General features: G+C 41.9%; 1 protein-coding gene across 1 annotated transcript in view; it reads right to left on the minus strand.

The window, feature by feature from the left end:
- UBA6 (ubiquitin like modifier activating enzyme 6) overlaps nt 1-23,636 on the minus strand; it is a 62,560-nt gene extending 38,924 nt beyond the window's left edge. The window contains exons 1-12 of the mRNA XM_056568892.1: nt 23,551-23,636; nt 21,028-21,091; nt 16,588-16,682; nt 15,166-15,194; nt 14,994-15,088; nt 14,750-14,861; nt 12,572-12,652; nt 12,372-12,494; nt 10,152-10,275; nt 9,655-9,758; nt 6,457-6,519; nt 4,840-4,916 (exon numbers count right to left, since the gene is read on the minus strand). Of these exons, the coding sequence (XP_056424867.1) occupies nt 4,840-4,916; nt 6,457-6,519; nt 9,655-9,758; nt 10,152-10,275; nt 12,372-12,494; nt 12,572-12,652; nt 14,750-14,861; nt 14,994-15,088; nt 15,166-15,194; nt 16,588-16,682; nt 21,028-21,068 (944 nt within the window). The 5' untranslated portion in view covers nt 21,069-21,091; nt 23,551-23,636. The remainder of the gene's footprint in view (nt 1-4,839; nt 4,917-6,456; nt 6,520-9,654; nt 9,759-10,151; nt 10,276-12,371; nt 12,495-12,571; nt 12,653-14,749; nt 14,862-14,993; nt 15,089-15,165; nt 15,195-16,587; nt 16,683-21,027; nt 21,092-23,550) is intronic.
- Between the last annotated feature and the right edge of the window lie 2,266 nt (nt 23,637-25,902).

Here is a 25,902-nt window from a genome sequence, read left to right on the forward strand (position 1 = left end):
CATCTGCAGGGACTGTGATAATGTGGCAAGGAAAGGGTGTATTTCCTTGGCTCACCCTGGAGAAACCTCCACCTGTGGCTTAATGAATGAGGCAGCAGAGAGGGGAGGTGTTTATGAGGAAGAGATTCAGTGTAATCTTGGCTCTCCCTAGGAAACAGTAAGCTGGCTGTAAGGGAGAGACGCGGGCCCTGTTGAGGAAAAACACAGCCGGAGCTGTGAGCGGTCCTAGAAGTGGTGTGAACTGTGAGTAGCAGGAGGCACATGTTTAACTGGCTGAGGGTAGCTCACCAGATAGTAGTCAGGGCATGCCGATATGTGTAGTCAGTGACCAGATGGTCTAGGATTTTATTTTGTTCCTGTGTTGTGTTTGTTTTTTCTTGCAACCTGTCTAAATAAAGCTGGCAAGGTGCCAGACTTGCATTTATAACCGTTGCCTGACGATTTATTGAGAGGAAACGTGTCCCGTGTCCAGGACGATCCCAGAGCTATCCCCAAGGAGGAATCCTTCCATTTGGTGGAGGATGTGGGCATCACATTGCCAAGGGCAACCAACAAACAAGTTGCAGTTTAGCCGTTGCTAGGAGCAACCCCCTGCATGTTGCAAAGTGGGATGAGCCCAGCTGAAGTGTACAAGTACAGTGCGGAGCCTGTGGGGGAATTTGCTAGGGGCAACAGACCACATCAAGGAAATGAGTTGACATCGGAAGGCCGTTGCTGGGAGCAACCGACGTGGGCCACAACAGATGGTCGTCAAGATTGAAGAGAGGACATGTGAGTTATTGGTGGGTGGAATCCCACTGCTGGTGGACTGTTGGATTGGTGGATTGTTACCAGACTGTTTCTCGAATTATGCCAGATATAATTCCCTTTGTGAAGTCCTGACGGGAGCCCGGTAAGACTATTCAAATTGACTTTGAAACATGTTTTGGGGCAGTGGGCCATATGATGGAGGTATGTGCCGAAATTGTACTGGGCAGAAACTTTGCGTTTTTCTGGCAGTTGTGGGATACCGAGAGTGCACCAGAGAATCTGCACACAAAGGTTCCGGAGTTATTGAAGACTGGGGTGTCTCTACTGGACTGTGTGACTGGTGCTGTAAATTGTGAACCCATGCGGGCCGATAATGTTTTTGTTGAAAATCTTATTCTGATGCCTTCGGATGAAAAGAGTACTGTTGCCACCTCTGACAGGACAAAAGAAAACCTGTGTGAGCTGGCAATAGAAGGTAAAAAGATTATGGCTTTTTAAGGACCTAGATGTATAATAAGTCTGGTAAAGACCAGCTGCAGAAAGCCAGATCCTGTGATAGTGTCTAAGCAGGCCGGTATTTGGGGTTATTAAACGGTTAATGTCTGTATTTCTACTCCCTATGGTACAATAGGCCAGAAGGTTGCAATAGAGCCCTCCTTGGAGTATGATGTAGTACTGGGAAAGGATTTTCCGTTTTTTTCAACTGTTGTGGGAAGATTGTCAGGTGACTAGAGCAGAAACACCTCATAGGCTCACAACACTTGACATGTACCACACAGTAGTGGAAAGCTACTAAGCAGAGTCTGAGGACGGGGAGTGTCAGCAGACCCTAGGTATATGTCAGGTGGGAGTGTGCCAGACCACTAGGGGAGCTGAAGAACAGTCCATGAATCAAGTTAAAGAGGTGACTGGAAAAGAAGCTACAGAGATGTCTGTGGAAAAAACAAAACTAAGAGAGTACAGGTGGAGCTGGGTGCTGCTCTTACGGTCACCGACAGAGTCCGAAGTGAAGGAGATGTGGAGTCTGGACTAGAGAGGGGTCGTAACCAGGAAGGTGGTACCACTGGACCAGAGGTTGTTGCAGATCCAGGAGCCCTAGTCATTTCTGCCAGGCCACGGAGAGACTGTCAAGGCAAAAGAAAAGTCTGCCAAGTAGTAGAGAGACAGTTCAGAGGAACTGTTCGGGAACCACCCAGAGACCCATGTTGCCACAACACCTGAAAAGGGGGAGACTTCACCTATAGATGGGGAAGAGTTGGGTCAAGTGACTGTGACAGAGGACAAGAAAATGTCTCAAGGTTCAACAGCGAGAGTAAGGAGACCGCTCTGAGTAAAAAGTCTCGGAAACCACTAGCTGGCCTTGGAAAGAAACTGGAGCAGATCCAGAATCTGGAAGAAAACCTGGAGATTGTTTCTGCAAAACTGACTGAAAAAGAAGAAGAGGTACAGCGCTTGACAGAGGAGAGGGACGGAACACGTGATGATGGCTCATAAGGTGCATATATGTGATAATGTGGCAAGGAAAGGGTGTATGGAGAAGTGGTGTGAACTGTGAGTAGAAGGAGGCACATGTTTAACTGGCTGAGGGTAGCTCACCAGATAGTAGCCAGGGCATGCTGATGTGTAGTCAGTGACCAGACTGTCTAGAATCTTATTTTGTTCCTGCGGTGTGTTTGTTTTTTCCTGCAACCTGTCTAAATAAAGCTGGCAAGGTGCCAGACTTGCATGAATAACTGTAGTCTGCCAATTTATTGAGAGGAAAAGTGTCCCGTGGCAGTGTCCAGGACGATTCCAGAGCTATCCCCAAGGAGGAATCCTTACAGGACACAAAGCTTGGTCGTCTCCCACCGGTAGCGGGGGTCCGGAATTCAGCCACAGATCTGGCGGAAAGCACGCTCCCATGGACGTCTGGGAAACCTGCGTGCATGGAGAGACACCCTCCCGACAACAACCACATGCTGCGGTGCACCAAGACTGCAGGCATGGACATCACGTCCTCCATGGACATTGCAGAGGGTTTAATAACAAAAGTCAACATATAGCAGGGTACCAAAGCTGCAACCACGGGTGCGTCAGACGTCGCCGCCTCTATGGATGGTGTAGAGGATCCATGGTACATCGGTCAACTCTCACTCACAGTGAGCGGTGTACCCGAATAGCAGCTATGGCAGACGATGGGTGGTGTAGCGGGGTTCATTGTACAGTGGTCAACTCTCACTTATAGTGGAGTACCGAAACAGCAGCTGCGGCAGACGACTCAACCTCTATGGATGATGTAGAGGGTCCATTGTATAGCGGTCAACTCTTACACACAGTGGACTACTGGAATAGCAGCTGCGCCAGACAGGACGTCCTCCATGGGAGTTGGAGAGAACCACGACCACCCACGAGGAGACCACCCAGAGAGTCCATTTCCCCCACAGGTGTACCCCTTTAGTCACTTCACCCAGGAAGTGTTACACTGGGACTGCAGTTGCGGACATGGCGGACGCTGTAAAGGTGGCCGGTGGAGAAGGGAACAGGCTGAATGCCCCTTCCTATGCAAACATGCAAAGAACATCCTGTAAATGATGTCCTTGGAGGAATATGAACACAGGACCCCAGCACTGCAAGGCAACAGTGTTAACCACCCTTGGCAAGCAACTCTGGTTACAGTCCCCAAGTCCGAACCTTTGGCATAACTGCACACCCCAGCAAAAATACCGATGGGGTGCAAGGGAAAGCTGTGAAAACCTGAAAAAGAGGTTACTCAGGAACAGGGGCAAGAAGCATCTAGAGCGGACTCTAGGTCCACAGCCTATTTGAGCATAAGGGTACAATGCACAAGGATTGTGTCGCAAACATGAGCAAAAGCCAAACATTCCAATATGTGAGGTGCACCGAGCCTGCAGAAACAGACCTAGGGCGACGAAGTCACACGCCTAGGGCGACAGAAGCAAGCTTCAAAATCGGCCCCCGTTAGAAGTACCTAGCAAGAACATAATTAAAAAAAAGATAGAAGAGCAGGTCTGGAGAGCTTCAGATCTGTCTGCCTCCTACTGACACTAAGCTAAAACTGATTAGCTCAGTGGGCGGGTATATCCCGCTGGGAGGAGCAGACTTCTTTTTTTGCCTAGTGTCAGCCTCCTAGTGGACAGCAGCATAATACCCATGGTCTCTGTGTCCCTCAATAAGGCGACCGAGAAAAAACTGAAGTGCAAAAACGAAAATTGGCCTGGTCCTTAAAGGGGTATTCCAGTAAAAAAAGTTTTTTTTGATATATCAACTGGCTCCAGAAAGTTAAACAGATTTGTAAATTACTTCTATAAAAAAAAAAAAAAAATCTTAATCCTTCCAATAATTATGAGCTTCTGAAATTGAGTTATTCTTTTCTGCCTGGCAACAGCGCTCTCTGCTGACATCTCTGCTTGTCTCAGGAACTGCACAGAGTAGAATTTGCTTGCTATGGGGATTTGCTTCTACTCTGGACAGTTCCCGAGACACGTGTCATCAGAGAGCACTTAGACAGAAAAGAACAACTCAACTTCAGCAGCTCATAAGTACTGAAAGGATTAAGATTTTTTAATAGAAGTAATTTACAAATCTGTTTAACTTTTTGGAGCCAGTTGATTATATATATATATATATATATATATATATATATATATATAAAGTTTTTTTCCTGGATAACCCCTTTAAGGCCAAAATGGCCTTGGTCCTTAAGGGGTTAACCCTTTCATATCGACACATTACAATGACAGATGCTCAGTATAAGTCATTCATTATTAGTCAATACAATGCTTCAACACTTTTTTTTACGCGAGTCAGCACCTGTGGTTTGTCTGGGTGGCTCCAGCAGATCTTCAGGTGAGCTGACTATCTTTAGGTTTGTTCAGCTGAAGCACTCCAAAAATATACTGAAAAGATTACTTGGCTTTCTATAAACATTGTGGTGTGTGTTATTGTCTGTTTAGTGGGACTAAATGTAAACAGTGTCCTGTATAAATCTCTATACAACACGGTGGAATATAAATGCAATATATAAGTAAGAGAAATAAATTAAAAAGTTTAGCTTAACACAGATTCTAATTTCAAATTCACCAATGTTACCTTATATTAGGCAGACGACTGTGCTTCTCCTGAAAATTATCCAATGCCAGCATTGCAGAGTGGATGCTTAAGGGTGCCTGAGTCCAGAAACAAATATCATTATTTAAGCTGACACACACACTAATATATTGCACACACACACACACACACACACACACACACACACAGAGTGGTCCCTCAAGTTACAATATTAATCGGTTTCAGGACGACCATTGTATGTTGAAACCATAACTCTATGGAAACCTGGTAATTGGTTCTGAAGCCAACAAAAGGTCATCAAAAAATAGGAAAAAAGTGAGGATTAAAGAAAAATAAGTAGATAACTAATATAGATAAAGCAAGTAATTACATAGAAAAGTAATAAAGATCTGCTGGGAGCTGTAATCACTGTCTATGTAGAGGACAGGAGCTTCTTTCTGTACAGTACACAGTTTCCTAAAAAAGTTACATGGAGCCGCCCTCCCCTTTTGTCCAAAGGAGCAGCTAACTGTGGCACAGGTAAAGAATACAGAACATGTAATACCTCCCTGTACTGTAGGGGAGTGCATACGCTTCAGTAATACAGGTGTTTTACCAGTAAAATGCCAATTCTGATTGGTCAGTTCTCCCAGCCATTGACACGTTTTGCAGATCTGGACTGTCCATAGGATTGTATGTTGAATCTTGTTTCAAGCTAAAATGGTCCAGAAAAGACCATTGTATGCTGAAACTATTGTATGTTGGGGACATCGTAAGTTAAGTGTATCTATCTCTCTCTCTCTATCCATCTATATCTATATACACACACACACACACACACACACACACACACACACACACACACACACTTTTACTAGCTGTTAAATGACTTAAATATGACATTTTCACTGGGTTATCCTCTGTAAAAGTTCTAATAATCAGTTTTATATGAAGTGGATCAGTTTTTTTGGGTCCAATGAAGGGGCAGATGAATTGAAAACCAACGGAGCCTACAATGCAGATGTGAACATAGCCCGAGAACTTAGATTAGTCGAAACAGGAATTTAACTGAATACAAACAGGAATTAACTGAAAAAGGGATACTGAATCTTTTTTGCACCTAATTATATAAAACTTTTTTTTTTTTTTTTAAATCAACTGGTGCCAGAAAGTTAAACAGTAAGTTGTGAATTACTTCTATTTAAAAATCCTTCCAGTACTTATCAGCTTCTTTATGCTCCACAGAAAGTTATTTTCTTTTAGAATTTCTTTTCTGTCTGACCACAGTGCTCTCTGCCGACACATCTGTCCATGTAAGGAACTGTCCAGAGTAGGAGCAAATCCCCAGACAGTTCCCGACATCGACTCAGGTGTTAGCGGAAAGCACCGTGGTCAGACAAAAAACATAAAACTCAAGTTTCTCTGCAGCACACAGCAGCTGATAAGTACTGGAAGGATTACGTTTTTTTTTTTTTTTTAAATAGTAATTTACAAATCTCTTTAACTTTCACCAGTTGATTAAAAAATAAATAAATAACGTTTTCCAACAGAGTACCCATTTAAGTCTGCTAAGTTATACTTGCGCTGTTATATGCTGCCTGTAGTTAATACTACATGCTTACAATGACAGGTTCGCTTTAATAATTTTATTTTGCTTACCTCGGGTTTGCTGAAATCTGCAGTTAGATATTTTGGGTCCATTAGCTGCTTTTCTAATCTTTCCTGAACAAGAAAAAAGAAAGTAGCAAAAAAAAAAAAAAAAAAAAATTGATTATATATAAGGAGCAATAATTGACTTAATATGTGCAACAGGTTGGAATAAAACACAGCGAAACAGCTCCTAAAAGGAGAATAGGAAAAATCACTCTTATAGAAAAGATTATCTGGGCTTGAAAAGTAGCGGGACAGAACTGTTAGAAAGAACATGATTTGAAGGAGGGTTGTTTGCCTTAACCCCTTAAGGACTCAGCCCATTTTGGCCTTAAGAACTCAGACAATTAAATTTTTACGTTTTCATTTTTTCCTCCTCGCCTTCTAAAAATCATAACTCTTTTATATTTTCATCCACAGACTAGTATGAGGGCTTGTTTTTTGCGCGACCAGTTGTCCTTTGTAATGACATCACTCATTATATCATAAAATGTATGGCGCAACCAAAAAACACTATTTTTGTGGGGAAATTAAAACAAAAAACGCAATTTTGCTAATTTTGGAAGGTTTTGTTTTCACGCCGTACAATTTATGGTAAAAATGACGTGTGTTCTTTATTCTGAGGGTCAATACGATTAAAATGATACCCATTATTATATACTTTTATATTATTGTTGCGCTTAAAAAAAATCACAAACTTTTTAACCAAATAAGTACGTTTATAATCCCTTTATTTTGATGACCTCTAACTTTTTTATTTTTCCGTATAAGTGGCGGTATGGGGGCTCATTTTTTGCGCCATGATCTGTACTTTTTTTTGATACCACATTTGCATATAAAAAACTTTTAATAAATTTTTTATAATTTTTTTTTTTTAATAAAATGTATTAAAAAAGTAGGAAATTTGGACTTTATTTTTTTTCGTTCACGCCGTTCACCGTACGGAATCATTAACATTTTACTTTAATAGGTCAGACATTTACGCACGCGGCGATACCAAATATGTCTATAAAAAATGTTTTTTACGCTTTTTGGGGGTAAAATAGGAAAAAACGGACGTTTTACTTTTTTATTGGGGGAGGGGATTTTTCACTTTTTTTTTACTTTTACTTTTACATTTTTTTTTACACTTGAATAGTCCCCATAGGGGACTATTCATAGCAATACCATGATTGCTAATACTGATCTGTTCTATGTATAGGACATAGAACAGATCAGTATTATCGGTCATCTCCTGCTCTGGTCTGCTCGATCACAGACCAGAGCAGGAGATGCCGGGAGCCGCACGGAGGAAGGAGAGGGGACCTCCGTGCGGCGTTATGAATGATTGGATCCCCGCAGCAGCGCTGCGGGCGATCCGATCGTTCATTTAAATCGCGAACTGCCGCAGATGCCGGGATCTGTATTGATCCCGGCACCTGAGGGGTTAATGGCGGACGCCCGCGAGATCGCGGGCGTCGGCCATTGCCGGCGGGTCCCTGGCTGCGATTAGCAGCCGGGATCAGCCGCGCATGACACGGGCATCGCTCCGATGCCCGCGGTTATGCTTAGGACGTAAATGTACGTCCTGGTGCGTTAAGTACCACCTCACCAGGACGTACATTTACGTCCTGCGTCCTTAAGGGGTTAAAGGGGTACTCCGGTGGAAAAAACTTTTTTTTTTTTTTTTTAAATGAACCGATGTCAGAAAGTTAAACAGATTTGCAAATTAATTCTATTAAAAAATATGAGTCCTTCCAGTACTTCTTAGCAGCTGTATACTACAGAGTATAATATATATGTATAATTAAGCTGACACCTCTGTGCGTGCCAGGAACTGTCCAGAGCAGCATAGGTTTGCAATGGGGATTTTCTCCTGCTCTGGATAGTTCCTGATATGGGCATTAGGTGTCAGCAGAGAGCACTGTGGACAAAAAAGAATTTCCTCTGTAGCATACAGCTGCTAATAAGTACTGGAAGTAATTTACAAATCTGTTTAACTTTCTGGCACCAGTTGATTTAAAGATAAAAAAAAAATATATATTTTCCACCAGAGTACCCTTTAAAAGGAAAAGTCCCATGCCGATAAGAAGAAAAAAACGTATGTGGCCCCCTGCGATCGTCCATGGCTCTCCTACAGAGTGGTGCGTCACAACCCCCGCCGAAGCAGGGGCCGCCACGCCCCTTCCATATATCTCTATGGGAGAGCCGAAGATAGCCGAACAGCTCTCCCATAGAGATATATGGAGGGGGCGTGGCAGCTCACACTTCGGGCGGGGGTCATGATGCGCCACTCTGTGTGAGAGTCGGGGTGGCCAAAGCGCTCGGACTCCCTGCAATCTAAAACTTTCCTGTACTTATCGGCATGGGACTTGTCCTTTAAGAGGCCAAAGATCTATCAGAGCGGGCTTGAGGGAGGCTCTGAAGAAACTAGAGTTATGACAGAAGTCGTTGCATTTCAGACACCATTGAGGAAAAGGAGAGCTCTTTCCTCCCATGACAGCAGAGATAATCTTATCCAGTGGGCAGGAGCAGGTGGCATAGGGTTATCCACAGAAGGCAAATCAGGGAATGGGAGGGATCAGGGAATCTCTAGAATACCCACAGAGCCCAGATATAAAAACCAGTAAATGAAAAAAAAGAAACATTAACTAGGTACCACATAAAGCACATACCAGTGTCTGCCTCCTACTTACACAAAGCTAAAACTAATTAGCTTAGTACCAGGGGGTTGGCACTTTTTTTTAAAGAGAATCTGACACCTTGTTCAACCGCACTAAACCAAATATACTGGGTTATAGTGTGGGTTTACAGCTTTACAAAGAGGGGTCACTTTCTTACATCTGTTGAGTATATGCAGATTTCTGGCACTGTAATTTTTCTGCTGCATTGCTATCCAGCATGCAATGGAAGAAGGGAACCGGCTCACTGTGCTCCCCTGCCTCCTCCATATTCTCTGTCCTCCCCTTCTCCATTATTATGCTAAAAAAGAGGCCACCATGTAGTCTGTCAGGCACCTTTCACCCACATCAAACCCAAACTATCTTCCGTTTAATTAAATCTGCTAATCTCTTTACCTAGACATTTCTTCTCTTTACTGACAGTCCTTTACAATAATATACAATAGAATACCTTATGAACGAACAGTAGAGAGTATTCCTATCATAGGAGTTTTTTTTTTTTTGGGACCAAAACTCCGTTTAAACACATTCCTAAGGGGCTACTTACAAAGCAGAATGATTGTGGCATTTTAATCTGAACAGCTAGTCCACCATGCTGGTATGGTTCCATGTCCGATGTATCTCCAATGCAAAAAGAGTAGGGTGATGTAACTGTATAGAAAGTAATAAAACTAAATATTATAGTTGACAAATGTAATAGCTTATTAAATCTTTTTTTGTACTGACAGATGTACTGGGTCTAAAAAGGATGTACATATACATTTACACACTGTATTTTATTCTCCAGACTTCCAACGATCCCAAGCTAGATATAATGCGAGGCTGTGTGCGATTCACTCCCCTTTGTCTAACTACAGGAGAAAGGCCTCAGATCAAATATATATATCTCTTCCAAGAACGTACAAAAATATTTAAAAAGCACAGACACACATCTGTTGAAGATTTTATAACCCGGCTATGACCGCTAGCAGCTAGGTAATCTCTCTTAATAAGTGCAAATAAGGAGGAAGAATACATTCAACCTTTCACACCTGTACAACTCACCTGTAATCTGGTGCGTGGAGCCATTTAAAGAAGACATTCCATTGACCTCACGGAAGGTCACAAACTGGCCAGATTCAAGATTGTGAGGGCGATTATCAAAGCATGTGACCACACCGGGATTAGACTAAAATTAAAAACGACCAATGAGATGCATAATATTGTACTCACTATTAAAAACAAAAGGCGAGTAGAACAGGTCATGCTTAAAAGTGTCACTGTCCTTATCAAAATGTTTTACATGTTGCAGGTAAATATAAAGCCTACAAAAAAATACTCCTCAAGAAGACATTTATTTTCTTGCAGTATTTCTTGTAGGTTATGTACATATACACACTGTATTTTATTCTCCAGACTTCCAATGATCCCAAGCTAGATATAGTGTGAGGCTGTGCGCACTTCACTCCCCAGCATCTTTGTCTCACTACAGGAGAAAAGCCTCATTTTAAGTCTATAGAACAGAATCTCAAACAGCTGAAGATCACAGACAGCCAGAAGGTGAAGTAAAAAGCTGATGTAGACATTGTGGAAGTTCGAAAAATCAGACCCTGACCGATCAAAACTTTTGACATGTCCCTGCAAAAATTGTAAAGAAAGAATGTGTGCAGGAGCTGTTGAAGGATCTGCACAGATCACATGACAATATGTCTGCCGGTCCTGCAGCCAGAGAGTGGAGCAGCAGGGTTCCACAAAATAGCAGCAAATGTGTAAGTGTCTGTAGTTACCTTTGGGGTTAGTATATAGGTGTATAGTCTGCGGTATGTATTAATACTGGGGTCACTTTATTTAAAGGGTGTCATTCTGGGGTCTTCACTGAGGCATATATTTACTTCGGGGGTATGATTTGGGATATGTAGTTATTTTAGGGACTGTACTTATTTTAGGATCTGTATTCTTAGGTTTTGCTCTGGTGGCCTTTATTAATTTTATGGTCAGGTCAATATTTTATGTTTAGAATGCAGTATATCAGTTAGGGTTAAAGGCATGGCCTATGCAAAACCAACAAAATAACTTGGCTAATACTTATCACATCTCTGTTAAGGAAGCAGTATAGTGTGTGTGTGTGTGTGTATTTGCTATCTTTGTGTCAAATTCCAAGTTCAACCTGTCCCTGACTGTACATGTATTAGTGAGTTTATGCCTGTCACTGGCTGCCTGTACAGCAGGATCAGCTTCCGCCCTCCTAGTTGTGGACCAGTAACTGAGGCAGACCACTAAACTTATGTTTTCTCAATGGGGAGGGGTAAGCTGCAGCCAGACAGCTCTGGTACCAGCTTCTCTTTCCCAGAACAATAGGGTCAGCCAGTAAAAATCCAACACACCCAACCCTTCTCTTCACAAACATATCATTGGTAGAAAGAGAGGTTACCATACACTATAGATAGTTGGCAAAACCCCTCAAAGTAGATGGTGTAGCTGACTCCAATGTACCTTAAAGGGGTTGTGCGCTGCCCTACAGTTCGGAGCTCTGCTCACAGCGTCCGGAAGTTCATTACTCCGAACGCTGTGTGCGGGCTTCGGTGTTCGCAGCCCCCGGGCGAGACATCACGCCCGGCCCCTTCATGACGTCTCGCCCGCCCCCTCTACCAAAGTCTATGGGAAGGGGGCGTGACAGCGGTCGCGCCCCCTTCCCATAGACTTTCGTTGAGGGGGCGGGCGTGACGTCACGAGGGGGTGGGCGAGACGTCATGAAGGGACCGGGCGTGACATCACGCCCGGCGGCTGCGAACACGGAAGCCCGCACACAGCGTTCGGAGTAATGAACTTCCGGACACTGTGAGCGGAGCTCCGAACTGCAGTGCAGTGCACAACCCCTTTAAGAGTGTTGTAGGCACATTAAGAGTCTTGTAGAAATCTTGAATTGAATTCATTGGTTAACAAACAAATGTTACGTTTCCGCAAAATAAACTGACATGCTAAGAATTTTAATTCAGTGTGGAATTCTTTTTGGGTAAATTTTTTAGATATAGTTTATTTTTTTTTATTTAAAGAGGAGATTTTTTATTATCAGTACTTGTTAGAACTGCACTAGAGCAGAAGATAAGCAGGACAAGCGCTGCAAGAGAAAAGCCCAGGTATATTTATGATGGTGGGAAGAATTCAGTTTTTGTAACAAACCAGTTCCATTTTTTTCTAATCAATAATAAAAGATAAGAAAACTTTACACTTTAAAATGAAAGAATCAGACTGAATTTAGTGATAAACTGAGAAAAAGGCATTCACCTGTGTTATATTAGAAATAAAAATCTCCTTTGGCTCTTCCCCTGTGGTGTCCAGTACTTGAAATTCATCTCCAAAGTCACAAAACACATAGGAGCATACACCATATGAATCCGAGCAGATAAACTGCAAAACAATATGCAGACTGTTACACATGCCTAAACAATGAGTTGGCATTTACTCTAGACTGTTCTTTAGGTTACCTTTATAGGTGGTTGTTGGTCATGACAAAAGTTATTGACTCGTTTCTTGAGGGAAAGCCTTGCTTCTGTTAGTATTACGCACTAAGATAACAGTAAATATGTAATTAATATATTGTACAAGATCTTAATTATTTACACGGAAAGTAAAGTTAATGTTTTGCAAAACAAAAGAAACCAAGTCACCAATTTGATGCTGCCCAAACCATTAATAAAACACTAACATGCTTCCTAATCAAAGTGATTTATGATGTACTCTACATGGCTGTGCCATTTTACAATACCGTATTTGTAGCTGTATTCTCGTCTGTAAAGGAGTTCCTGGCCCTTATGGACAGATCTTTCCCTATTTGTGTATACACTGATGAATTTGCTTGAATAAAGCTGCTTCTGTTATACATATGAAGTTTGACGTGTTAAAGGGGTGATATTTCTCCCAAGAGAGTTTGTGTTGGAAAAGCTTGTAAAAGGTCCATCTTTTATCCTTGCCACATCTGCTAGTCAGGGCCAGGAATCAACCCAATAAATATAAGCCCTATTTATGTCTGAAGATAAAACAATGACTACTCTAATGCGCAGTGTTTCATGATGACAGGCAGTATGAATCAAGTGACAGGTTCCCTTAAGGATGCGTTCCCACACGGCGTATACGCAGCGCAAAATTTACGGCAGCAGCTGGAAATATGCTGCGTATTCCTTGCTCACTATACACACAGGGCTTTCTGGCGGCAGCCCTATGCGTGTAGTGAGTTTTAGAGGCGGGGCCGTGTACCGGCGTGACTGTGACGCGCGGCTCCGCCTCCAAAAGTCACTGCACACATAGGGCTGCCGCCGGAAAGCCCTGTGTGTATAGTGAGCAAGGAATACGGAGCGTATTTCCAGCTGCTGCCGTAAATTTTGCGCAGCGTGAAATACACTGCATATACGCCGTGTGGAAACACACCCTTAAAAGGGGTTTTCTCAGATAAAAATATGCTAGCATATTTTGGGACAGACTGAGTGTATCGTATTGGTCTAGCGATATGAGTAAGTTGATCAGCGGGGATGCTGGTAGTTGGACCGCCATGCTTAGAGGGGTACTCCAGTGCTCCAGCGTTCTGAACATTTTGTTCAGAAAGCTTGGAGCCAGAGCCCGCGATTGTGACATCACGACCATGCCTCCTCCATTTAAGTCTATGGGAAGGGGCATGTCGACCGACATGCCCCTTCCCACAGACATGAATGGAGGGGGCGTGGATGTGATATCACGACCACTGCCGCAGGAACCTGGAGTTTGTTTACAATGCCTGGTGCTGCAGGAGATCACGGGGGGCCCAGAAGCGGGACCCCCACAATCAGACATCTTATCCCCTATCCATTGGATAGGGGATAAGATGTCAAGCAGTGGAGTATCCCTTTAAGGATCAGCCATCAATTTTATAGTGTCAGGAAACCCCTTTAATTGATTTTCATTTGCTATCATTCACAGACAAAAGGAATATAAAGTCATTAGCTGAGTACCCGGCGTTGCCCGCTTTTTCCTTCCTAATCCTTGTTGGGGAGGAAAATAAACAAAGGAGGAAGCTTTTGACTTCATATGCAGTCCTCATATATTGTTGTCATATCCCAACCCCACATCCCGACCTCCTATCCCCTCCTCCTATCTCGACCTCCCGTCCCGTCCTCCTATCCCGACCCGTAATATGTGTACCAGGTATTGAAATATCTCCAGCCGTACGGAAATTACATGGGAAAATACATTTCCCATTGATTTGCATGGGACTTTAAACAAAAACCCTGACCCTCACAAATGGAGGTAGTTAAGGGTTAAATTAACTATCCTATATTTTAAGTGGACATATAAGTAACATGTGACCAAGTATTATCGAAATATCTCTAGCAGTTTGGAAGTTATGCGGTAACATATTTCCCAATGGGACTTTAAACATAAGCCCCACCCCTGGCAAATGGGGGTAAGTAAGGGTTAAATCACATATCCTATGTTTGCTGGTGACATATAAGTAACATGTGTGCCAAGTTTCATGTTAATATCTTTAGCCGTTTGAAAGTTTTTGTGGAACATACATACATACATAGACACACACGTTAAGTATATATATATATATATATATATAGATGACACTTGAAATACATTTGAACCCTTCATGTGGAGACCAAACAAGGTAAACTTTTTTTTGTTACCTGGTACTGTTTCAGGAATGAAAGATCAGAGGACTCGTTCAGTGGTATAGTTGATGATATTACTTGGACATGCGGGTTGAGTTGAGCAAGGTGGTGAAGGCATGTTTCAGCTCTGAAATGTAACAGAAATAGGTTTCAAAATAAATCATGTATGGTATTAATGTGTTTAGGGATCACAAAACACCAAAATAAGGATATTTAGTATTATGTACTACGACAAAGTGGCTTGACATATAGTACTAACCTATTTTTTTTATTTGCAACGTCATCTTCCCTGATAAAGAAATTAGTCCCAAGGTCCCATGTTTCACAATGTCTTGTGTCATGGATTGTCAGGGCCTGAAAATACCAATTAGAGTTACAAAAATGAAGAAAAAAGGAAAGAAAGAAATATAAAAATACATTTATGTTTTTACCTTTATTCCAGCTAAAACAATGTTCTTGGCTATAATGACAAAAGAAAAATTAAAGTCAGATAGAGCAGTAAAATTCACAATATAGGAACTTTTTTAATGCTTCAGAGCATCTATAATTAAAAAGATACATAATTGTACAAATAGTCTGGAATAAACATACCCTATCATTTGTATACACAGCTCCTATGAGTCTCTATGGTTATAAATAATTTAGCATGATTCTGCATTCCTGTGCATTTCAACTATCCCTCCTTTTCATGCAAACCTTCTGGGATGCATATGTTTTTTTGGTTGGTAACTAATCCTCTTGATCACAGATACTGACCAGATAAGGTTGCTTTGTGGATTATGAAGACATATCTGGCAAACAGTTTTACTTACAGTCATGACATCCAATTTGTCTTAAACAAGCTTTGAGAAACTGCCTAACTCACTGAAAATTCTATAACTGGAAATGGTCCCAGTGCTAGGTCCCAATTTATGTTTTTGAGGACATCCGGCAGCATAGTCTCAGATAAGATAGCAGTCTAGTTTTTCTATGGTTTAGTCACGAACACCAAATAGAGTGGAGTAATCATAGGCTATAACGCAGCCTCCAGATAAGGTGCTGTATGCAAAACTACAGTGACATGCTTTTCTTTTCCCTGCACTAAAGGTGAATGTCCTTGATCTGTCATTATTTACCCCCCTCCCCCGATTTAGCTTGCTACAGTATTCTCTCTGGTGAAAGAATTTTGAAATCTGACATAACCATAAGTCAGTGAGGGGGGTAAATAGATTTTCTGACCATAAAAAAAAAACTACAAAAAGTTTATGTAAAAGATCTAATAACATGGTGAACAGAGTCCAATGTTTTTTTCTTGGCCTTCAAAAATAAAAAACCTTGATCACTGTCTTCTTATATTAACTTGCAGCCTTCTCCGAGTCTGATTTTGTAGATCTGGTTTTAAAGGAGTTATGTGGCTCCTGCCCTGCTGCCTGCATTAAACAAAAAACCTAGACTTACCTTCCATTGCTACCCCAATGTCTCTTGTATCCTGCTCCCGTACTCCACTGTGATCCTCTTCCTTGTTGCCAGGGGTCAACATGTCAGACTCCCGGATGGTAATCGCAGGCTCCAGTAGTATCCTCCTCAGCCAGTTCAACTTATGTGGATTATTACATATACCCCTTGTTAGAGTACACACTGCACTGCCTGAATCTAACTGTATGGTACAGCCTAAGTAATAAGTCTCAAAATAGATATAAATATCCCTGAGAAAAAAAAGAAAGCAGCTAAAAGAGCTCTGAAACGTTTAGAAAAGGAATTGGTTTCACTTACTAATTTTTTTTTTTTTTTTTTTTTTATAGAACTTTTTTTTTATTGAGCAAAGCACTGAGCATAATACAAAAAAAACATGCAATACAAATATGACCACTTACCTATTTCAACACCAAGTCCGCCCAAGCCACTAAGGAAAACATTGGACTTAGCCATTTTCTGCATAGCTGTATCACCCAGGACATACCTTTGCCGGCTAAAAAGTTAAAATTACAAGTTATGGAAAAAAAAATAAAAAAAATACAAAAAAAAACACACTTGTAAATTGCAGCACTTTATACACATGTTCAGGTAGTCAAGAAAAGTCAGCACTTGAAACATGCAGCTACAGCCACCCCACGTATAAAGCAGAAAGCCATAAAGGCAAAGCTTGTCATGTATCTTAATCAGCTTAAAAGGTATTCTGCCACTTGTTTTATGTTGGATGAAACAGGTACAGGAGCATGAAACAGGTACAGGAAGCGGGGTCCCAGGACACTATGATTTACTCTGAAACACTATGGCATTTTAGAGAATGGATAGTTTTAAAAAGCTGCCAGGACACGGGTAAGAAGGCACAGGAGGCGATCCCTGTAGCAACCCCCCACCTCACTAGCCTTGAGTGGCACATTTCTCCCTACCTGTATACTCAGGGCCAGAAGGGTGAGGAGCAGCCACTATAAATCCTAGTCTCTGAAATGTCTGGGACCCAGCTCACTGCACCTGTTTCATGCAGTTTTGCCAGCATAAAACAAGTGACAGGTTGCCTTTAAAGTGGGCACAGAATTAACCAAGTCCTTCCCGGTGTGATAATCTGATTGACCAGTCCTCAGTGGTTGATATTGTATACTGTACTGAGCAATCTTCAATTTTCCACACGGGTAAGACAATGGAAGGATCCCTTACTATCAGTCATTGCTTCAATATGTCATGCTATGTATACCAAGGTATGTGGAAACCGGCTACTGCCGAATCTGTGCGTGCTGGGAGCAGAGGTGTGGAGCTGCTGTGAATGCTTGGGTGGTGCTCTGATTATAGGCAGTATAAGGTCTAGTCTGGGATAGACCCGCTAGTCCATGCAAAAATATTAAATCAAAGCAAACAGTAGAAAACAGCACTCAGCATCCATATGCAGAAAAAATCTTGAAATCTTTATAAGATCATATTAAAATGATATATTTTTAATATAACGAAATAAAGATTTCAAGATTTAACCTGCATATGGATGGTGAGTGCCGTTTTCTACTGTTTGCTTTGATTTAATATGTCATGCCCTGTAATATACAATACTTCAGTACACTTAAAGCAAGGTGTCTGAGAAGTCAAGTATATTCACAAAATAAAAACATTAACCTCTTAACTCTTCCAGTACTTATCAGCTGCTGTATGTTCCAGATGAAGTTGTGTAGTTTATTCCAGTCAGACCACAGTGCTCTCTGCTGACACCTCTATGTCAGAAACTGGAAAAATAGGAGGTTGGGGGGGCTCACACTGTGCTAAAATAAACAGAGGATTCTGTGTAGATCCATTGCTAGGGCCCTGCTAGGACTACTATATTATATATATATCTAATAAATAAACAATTTTTTACTCCTATCTTATACTGCTAGTCCATTTGCACACACACCTACTTCAACATCTCACATCTCAATTTTTTATATTTTAATATTTACTTATCCGTTAATATACACCTTGAAGTCTGTATACCACTTTATTCTTTTTATGTCAGAAACTGTCCAGAGAAGAAGCAAATCCCCATAGCAAACCTCTCTAGGTCCAGACAGTTCCTGACATGGACAGAGATGGCAGCAGCGAGCACTGTAGTCAGACTGAAAAGAACTACATCACTTTCTCCACTTCCTCTGCAGTATACAGCAGCTAAAAAGTACTGGAAGGATTAAGATTTATAAATAGAGATTATTTACAAATAGGTTTAACTTTCTGGCACCAGTTGATTTGAACACTTTTTTATATTCCAGAGTACTCCTTTAAAGGGCATCTATCACTGTAACATGCTGCCTTCTGTCTGCACCATTGACTGACAGTCACCATGTATTATATCTACTAGCTGAGTACCTGGCATTGCCGGGTTTTTCCTTCCTAATACTTGTTGGGGAGGAAGCTGTTGACTTCATATCCCCGTCCTCATATATTGTTGTCATATCAAAACCCCCTATCCCGACCTCCTATCCCGACCCGTAATATGTGTACCAGGCATTGAAATATCTCCAGCCGTACGGAAGTTATGTGAGAACATACATTTCCCATTGATTTGCATGGGACTTTAGACAAAAACCCCGACCCTCACAAATGGGGGGTTAAATTAACTATCCTATATTTTAAGTGGACATATAAGTAATATGTGACCAACTATTATCGAAATATCTCCAGCCGTTTGGAAGTTATGCAGTAAGATCAATTTCCCATAGACTTGTATGGGACTCTAAACAAAAAACCCGCCCCTGGCAAATGGGGGTGAGTAAGGGTTAAATCACCTATCCTATGTTTGTTGTTGACATATAAGTAACATGTGTGCCAAGTTTCATGTTAATATCTTTAGCCGTTTGGATGTGATGCTGGAACATACACACATACACACATTGGGGGAGATTTATCAAAACCTGTCCAGAGGAAAAGTTGCTGAGTTGCCCATAGCAACCAGATTGCTTCTTTCATTTTTCAGAGGCCTTTTCAAAAATGAAAGAAACAATGTGATTGGTTGCTATGGGCAACTCAGCAACTTTTTCACTGGACAGGTATATAGGTATATGTATATATATATATATATATATATATATATATATATATATATATATATATATATATATAGATTACATGACACCTGTCAGTAAAGCCCATATCTACAGTACGGCAGAATTGTAATTAAAATCCTGAAAAAACAAAAAACAAAAACAGTATACATGAAACATGGGACAGGCTTAGCACAATTTTTGGCATCCATGTTATCAATGTAGGTCCCGGCCCAACTGTGGGTTTGATGTCCCAAACTAATTGCTGTCATCAAACGTGTCCATATTATGCAATTTTGAACTCAACCTAAGGGTACGTTCCCACCTGGCATATGCACAGAGTATTTCACAGTGCGCAACATTTGCAGCAGTGGGATATACGCTGCGTATCCCTCGCTCACCTTAAACACAAGGCTTTCCGGCGGCAGCCCTATGTGTGTAATGAGTTTTGTAGGCGGAGCCACGCGTCACAGTCACACCGCCACACGACTTGCCTCCAAAACTCACTGCACACATAGGGCTGCCGCCAGAAAGCCTTGTGTGTATGGTAAGCGAAGGATATTTCCCACTGCTGCTGCAGATTTTGCTCAGCGTGAAATACGCTGCGTATATGCCAGGTGGGAACGTACCCTAAAAGTGATTGACCGGAATAGGCTAGGTTTCCATACAGGTTTTTTTCTGTTTTTTGGAAAACTGCCACTGTAGTTTTTGAGCCAGAGTCAGAAATGGATCCAGTAGGAAGGAGAAGTATAACTTTTTTTTTTTTATATTTCCTATTCCTTTTGAATACACTTCAGGCTGTGGCTCAAAAACTGAAGGACAGTTTAAAAAGAAAAAAAAAAACGGCGTAGAAACTCAGCCTAAGGCTGAAAACAGACAGGGCATTTTTGTAAAAAAAAATAAAAAAAAAATTATAGCCCCCCTCAAAAATCACCATACTTGCCGCATGACTTTTTGAGGCAGTTTTTGCAGCTTTCTTTCTGGCCAAAAAGAGAGCCACACAAAGGTTGTGTCTGCTCGTAGCCTAAGGGTACGTTCACATGTGCGGATTTACAGTGGATTTTACGCTGCAAATCCGCTGGTGAAGGCCCGCTCTATGCTGGCTTTATATGTGCCTGCTGGTACCAGCAGACACACTGCGATGTGCGAGTTGCAGTATACTCGCACATCGCGGGAGCTCTCTGCCTAGCTCAGAGCAGGGAGAGCGGCCACGATGTGCGAGTAAGCCGCGCACATCGCTGCACTATGTCTGCTGGTAGCGGCGTATTGCCGCACATTTAAAGCCAGCATACAGCGGGGCCCTTCACCAGCGGATCTGCAGCTAAATGCGCTGCGAAAATCCACACGTGTGAACATACCCTTAGTCAAGTGTTCACAATTAGCATAAATTCACACAGCGGAATGTCCGTTTGGAATTCCGCAGGAATATTCCGCACAGACATTCCACTGTGCACAGCAGAATTTCCATGGCAGAAGTTCCTGGTGCAGAAATCCCGATTCTGGAGTCCGCAGAAGTAATAGAATTTTTTTCGGCGGTTTCCACAAATGCATTGCTGTCTATGAGACGGCACATTTGCTAACAATCCTAGCACCCGCCAGATTATTTAAATGTGTAGAATGTCTGCCCAGAATGGCCAGACATTCTGCATATTTTCAGCCGTGTGAACCTGGCCTTACTTTTTGACACCAGACTTTCATCTTGCTTTTTGCTGTGCAGAAGATCATCTAGGTACACTCTCAGGTAACTTTAGCTTAGCTTTAGATGTTATTGAGGATGATACACTATATTTCTGGCAGTTGCACATAACACACCTGTAAAGACCATCATCGATCTCCATGGAGTCTGCAGCCATTATGAGGATTGGTGTTGCGAGCCCTGTAGAATGTCAGAAACAACAAGACTTGTCAGGTCACAATATTGCTGTCAAAAGAGCCACATTAAACCGCATGCCAAAAACATCTGTGTTATTACAATAAATTACATCTGCTGCCATCTTTAGGTGGACAGCACATGGTAAGGACAGTGGCGGAAATTTTAGCATTGTGTCTTTTTTTTTTAACAGTTATTTTTTTCTCCTTTATACGGTTGTGTGGAAGGAGTCCTTAATATTTAGAAGCTGCGGGCTCCCCCGACTCTCCAGTTTCACATTGATACCTTTCTTCTTATTTCTCTATCTATATGCAGAAAACTGTCTAAGCAAGTGTCAGGGATCATGACTACATACACCATACTGATGGTGTACATTTCCACATAGCACATACACAGATGAGGTATAGATAGGGTCAAGTCCTGGAGGAAAAAAGTGTGGGAAATCACCCAAGATTTCCACTCAAGGGCTGGTCCTACAGGACTCATGGGAACAGTGTTCTAATGGGAACGGTGTTCCTGCTGTGGAAAAAGTGCAGGATCTCCACTCTCATGCGTTCCTGCAGGACTTAAGCCCTGGGTATAGATCAGTGTTTCCCAATCAGGATGCCTCCAGCTGTTGCAAGACTACAACTCCCAGCATGTCCGGACAGCCTTCGGCTGCCCGGACATGCTGGGAGTTGTAGTTTTGCAACAGCTGGAGGCATCCCGATTGGGAAACACTGGTATAGATGAAGGAGAATGGATAGATAAAAATGGGGAATTGTGTAGAGCACTTCTGCTGGCAGGGAACGGACTCAAGATGCCACGGTTAAAACAGGACAATTTATTGAGATTTCTTCGGAAAACGCATTTTGGCACTCACATGCGCCTTCATCAGGTCCACAAACAAATTAGATTATCTGCTGAATACTACAGAGGAAATGGTTTTCTTTTTGGAACACAGAGCTCTCTGCTGACATCATGAGCACAGTGTTCTCTGCTGACACCTCTGTCCATTTTAGGAACTGTCCAGAGTAGGAGAAAATCCCCATAGAAAACATATGCTACTCTGGATAGTTCCTAAAATGGACAGAAATGTCAGCAGAGAGCACTGTGGTCATAATGTTAGCAAAGAGCTCTGTGTTCCAAAAAGAAAACCATTTCCTCTGTAGTATGCAGACCCTAAAAGAGTATTGGAAAGATTAAGATAGAAGTAATGTACAAATCTGTTTAACTTTCTGGCACCTGTTCATTTAAAAAATAAAAAAAAAGTTTTCCACTGGAGTACCCCTTTAAATATGAAGAAAAACATGTCAGATACAAAATCTCTCAATCATTAGTATAGCAAAAAGACGGGGGTGGGAGTGAATAAAACGTCGCTTTTAATAAATCATCTATGGAGGGCACTAATTCTAATAACCTTTAATTTATACTGTAATTACCTAGCTGTAGGTTTCCATTGGTGACTACTGCTATCCATGTACTTACTACTAGTAGCATTTTTAGGAAAATAAATTTGTTTCTATTTTTACCTTTTCTTTCTTACTTCATACTATACAAAGTAGGAACAGAACTATCCTGCCATTCGGAAGCCATTGTCAAACCATTTATATATCATCCATTGGCACTAGGCAATGTAGAACAATCTGTTGCTATGAAAAATAACTTTCCCTGTGATATCGTGGATTCAAAGAAGATTGTTAATCTCTATAGATTATGGGTTTAGAATGTGTCTACGTATATAGATGATAGTGTTTATGCATGGTTGTAGTGCAATGCTATTACATGATTGGACTGGCATCTGTCTATGGCACTCTGCCCACACAATGCAGCATTTTTAGTCTGATAGAGAAGGTGACAATGAGGAATCCCGACCGCATGGACTCCCTGTGCCCTACAAGCCTCTGATGGGTCCCATAATACCAGATCCACCACCAGCAGCTTGCTGGGTGTTTCCATGTAGCACAATACATGATTTGATTTGTAATAAGATTGTAAGCTCTTGTGGACAGATGATCTCTGTTAATATGATCTGCCATGTGTACAGCAGGTGTCTACCCCATGGCTCCAGTCCTATAACGTGACCCTACATTATCAGGACATGACACTGACAGATCAGTACAGTGTGCACTGAGGCCGAGGACACAGATCCTCACAGGTGATGGGACATGAAGCCATTGACATCATTTCCTTCCTCATTATCCAGAATAAACTACAGATCGTCAGTGCTTTACCACCTGCGAGAGAACTGTACGATCTGATCGTTCTCTTTCACAGGCATTGCCGATCATAGCCCAGTGTGTTCTCCATTTCCTTCCTCACAGGGAAGCGCACCCCCATTGATATGTGTCAGCAGGATTCTACAGCAGCATGATGGAGAGGAAAGATGGGGAAACTCCCGAGCAGGTTATAAAAGGGCGCGGATCAGCCGATCACCCATCTCCTGCGTCCACACAACACCACGGAGAATGAATAAACCTACTAACCTGAACTACAGCTGCTGCAGTTCCGTGTCGGCCGGGAAAGGAAGACCTGGGGAAGAGAAGGCAAAGAAGACTACAACTCCCACAATTCCTCTGTCCAACCGGAAGGCCACGCTATTCAAATTGACAAAACTTTATTAAACAGTAACATGACGAGGTCTCGCGTTATCTGGAGTCCTAGCGCTTACCGGAAGTTACTCACAAAGCTTCCTGACAGGAAAGAGAAGCGATGTGCAGCGTGTAGCGGAGTGTAGTAGAGGAGCAGGCGGTTGAGGAGAAAGATCTCCATACATGTATATGGAAGCGACCTCAGCGCTATAACAGTCCTAAAGAAGATGATTAAGCCGCCAAAATCCCATAGAAGCGCCTGAAAACCAAATCTTAGAAATATGACATAGCTGCAAATATTGTTCTGCCGCTCACCCACTATATTGTCTCCTTTCTTATACTGGGAGCTGCTATCAGTTCCTGCCTGTCCTCTAGTGTGGAAAATACTGAATATAACAGGTCCACTGCATTACAGTACAACACAGTGTGATCCAGGAAGTGAGGGCATGCTGCAGATTCGGAGTTGCCACTATCATTGATGGCGCAGTGGCGAGTCATGACTGACTCATGACTCAAAGTTGATCAAGACAATTTCTGGTAGCTCAGTAATTTATGACCCGAGGCTGTGGACAGCCTTAGCAGAACTAAAAAATAGTGAATAAAATGTGGAAAACATATGAAGAAGTCCTTTCCCTTATAAAAGTTTGAATGTTTTTTCAAATAAAATAACCTAAAAAAAATAACCATGATATCCTGCGTAAAAATTCCAGAACTACTAAAATATAACATTAATGAAACTGCACGGTCAATGGCATAAATGAAAAAAAAAAAAAAAAAAGACCAAAGTCCAGAATTGCTGATTTTTGGTCACTTCATATGGTAGAAAAAAATTAAAAAGAGATCAAAAATTCTCATCAAAACAAAAATGGTACCGATAAAAACAGATCAAGGCTCAAACGATAAGGCCTCATACATCCTCGTATATGAACAATTAAAAGTTATAGGGGTCAGAAGAGAAAAATATTAAGCATACTCAGTTTCGTGCAAAAAGTTTTTAAAAAAAGTAAAGGAAAACATTCTATATACAGGGTGGGCCATTTATATGGATACACCTTAATACGATGGGAATGGTTGGTGATATTAACTTCCTGTTTGCGGCACATTAGTATATGTGAGGGGGGGAAACTTTTCAAGATGGGTGGTGACCATGTCGGCCATTTTGAATCCAACTTTTGTTTTTTCAATAGGAAGAGGGTCATGTGACACGTCAAACTTATTGGGAATTTCACAAGAAAAACATTGGTGTGCTTGGTTTTAACATAACTTTATTATTTCATGAGTTATCTACAAGTTTCTATTTGTTTACATCTATTGACATGTCGTCGAGGTTAACACGTGAGGAGTGGATAGAAATTGTGTTGATGTCTGGTGAACCCAGTAACCGGGTCATTGCAGCAGATTGCAATGCAAGCCACCCTACGAGACCACCCATCTCCCATCCTACAGATAGCAAACTACTTGCTAAGTTTCGTGAAACTGGTTCAGTGTTGGATTTGCCAAAATGTGGACGCATGAAATCTGTCACTAATGAAGAAACATCAGTGGCTGTCCTAGCTTCATTCAGCAAGAGCCCACAGCGTAGCACTCGCCGCATGTCACTGGAGAGTGGCATTAGTCGAACATTCCCTTTGGCGGATATTAGCTACTCACAAATGACACCCTTACAAACTCCAGCTACTGCAGCATCTCAACGAAGATGACCCAGATCGGCGCATTGAATTTGCAGAATCAGCAAAACAAAAATTGGAACAGGACCCTCAGTTTACGCAGAAGATTTTGTTCAGTGATGAGGCAAACTTTTATGTGAATGGTGAAGTTAACAAACAAATCCATCGCTATTGGTCTGACACTAACCCACATTGGCTAGATCCCTCCAAGACTGTTGGAACACAAAAATTGATGGTATGGTGTGGTATATGGGGTACAAAAATAGTGGGACCATTCTTCATCAATGGATACCTCAAGGCCACTGGATATGCGAAATTGCTACATGATGATGTGTTTCCCTCTTTATGCACTGAAGCTGTCGCGTTCCCTGGTGCACCACCACATTATGGGTGTCAGGTCCGAGCATTCCTAGATGAACAGTTTCCTGGAAAGTGGATTGGTCGTTGTGGGCCACTTGAATGGCCCCCAAGGTCTCCCGATCTGACCCCTTAGACTTTTATCTTTGGGGTCATCTGAAGGCAATTGTCTATGCTGTGAAGATACAAGATGTGCAGCACCTGGAATCCTGTGCTAGCATTT

This window comes from Hyla sarda, chromosome 1 (genome assembly GCF_029499605.1).
Source record: "Hyla sarda isolate aHylSar1 chromosome 1, aHylSar1.hap1, whole genome shotgun sequence".
Lineage (NCBI taxonomy): Eukaryota > Metazoa > Chordata > Amphibia > Anura > Hylidae > Hyla > Hyla sarda.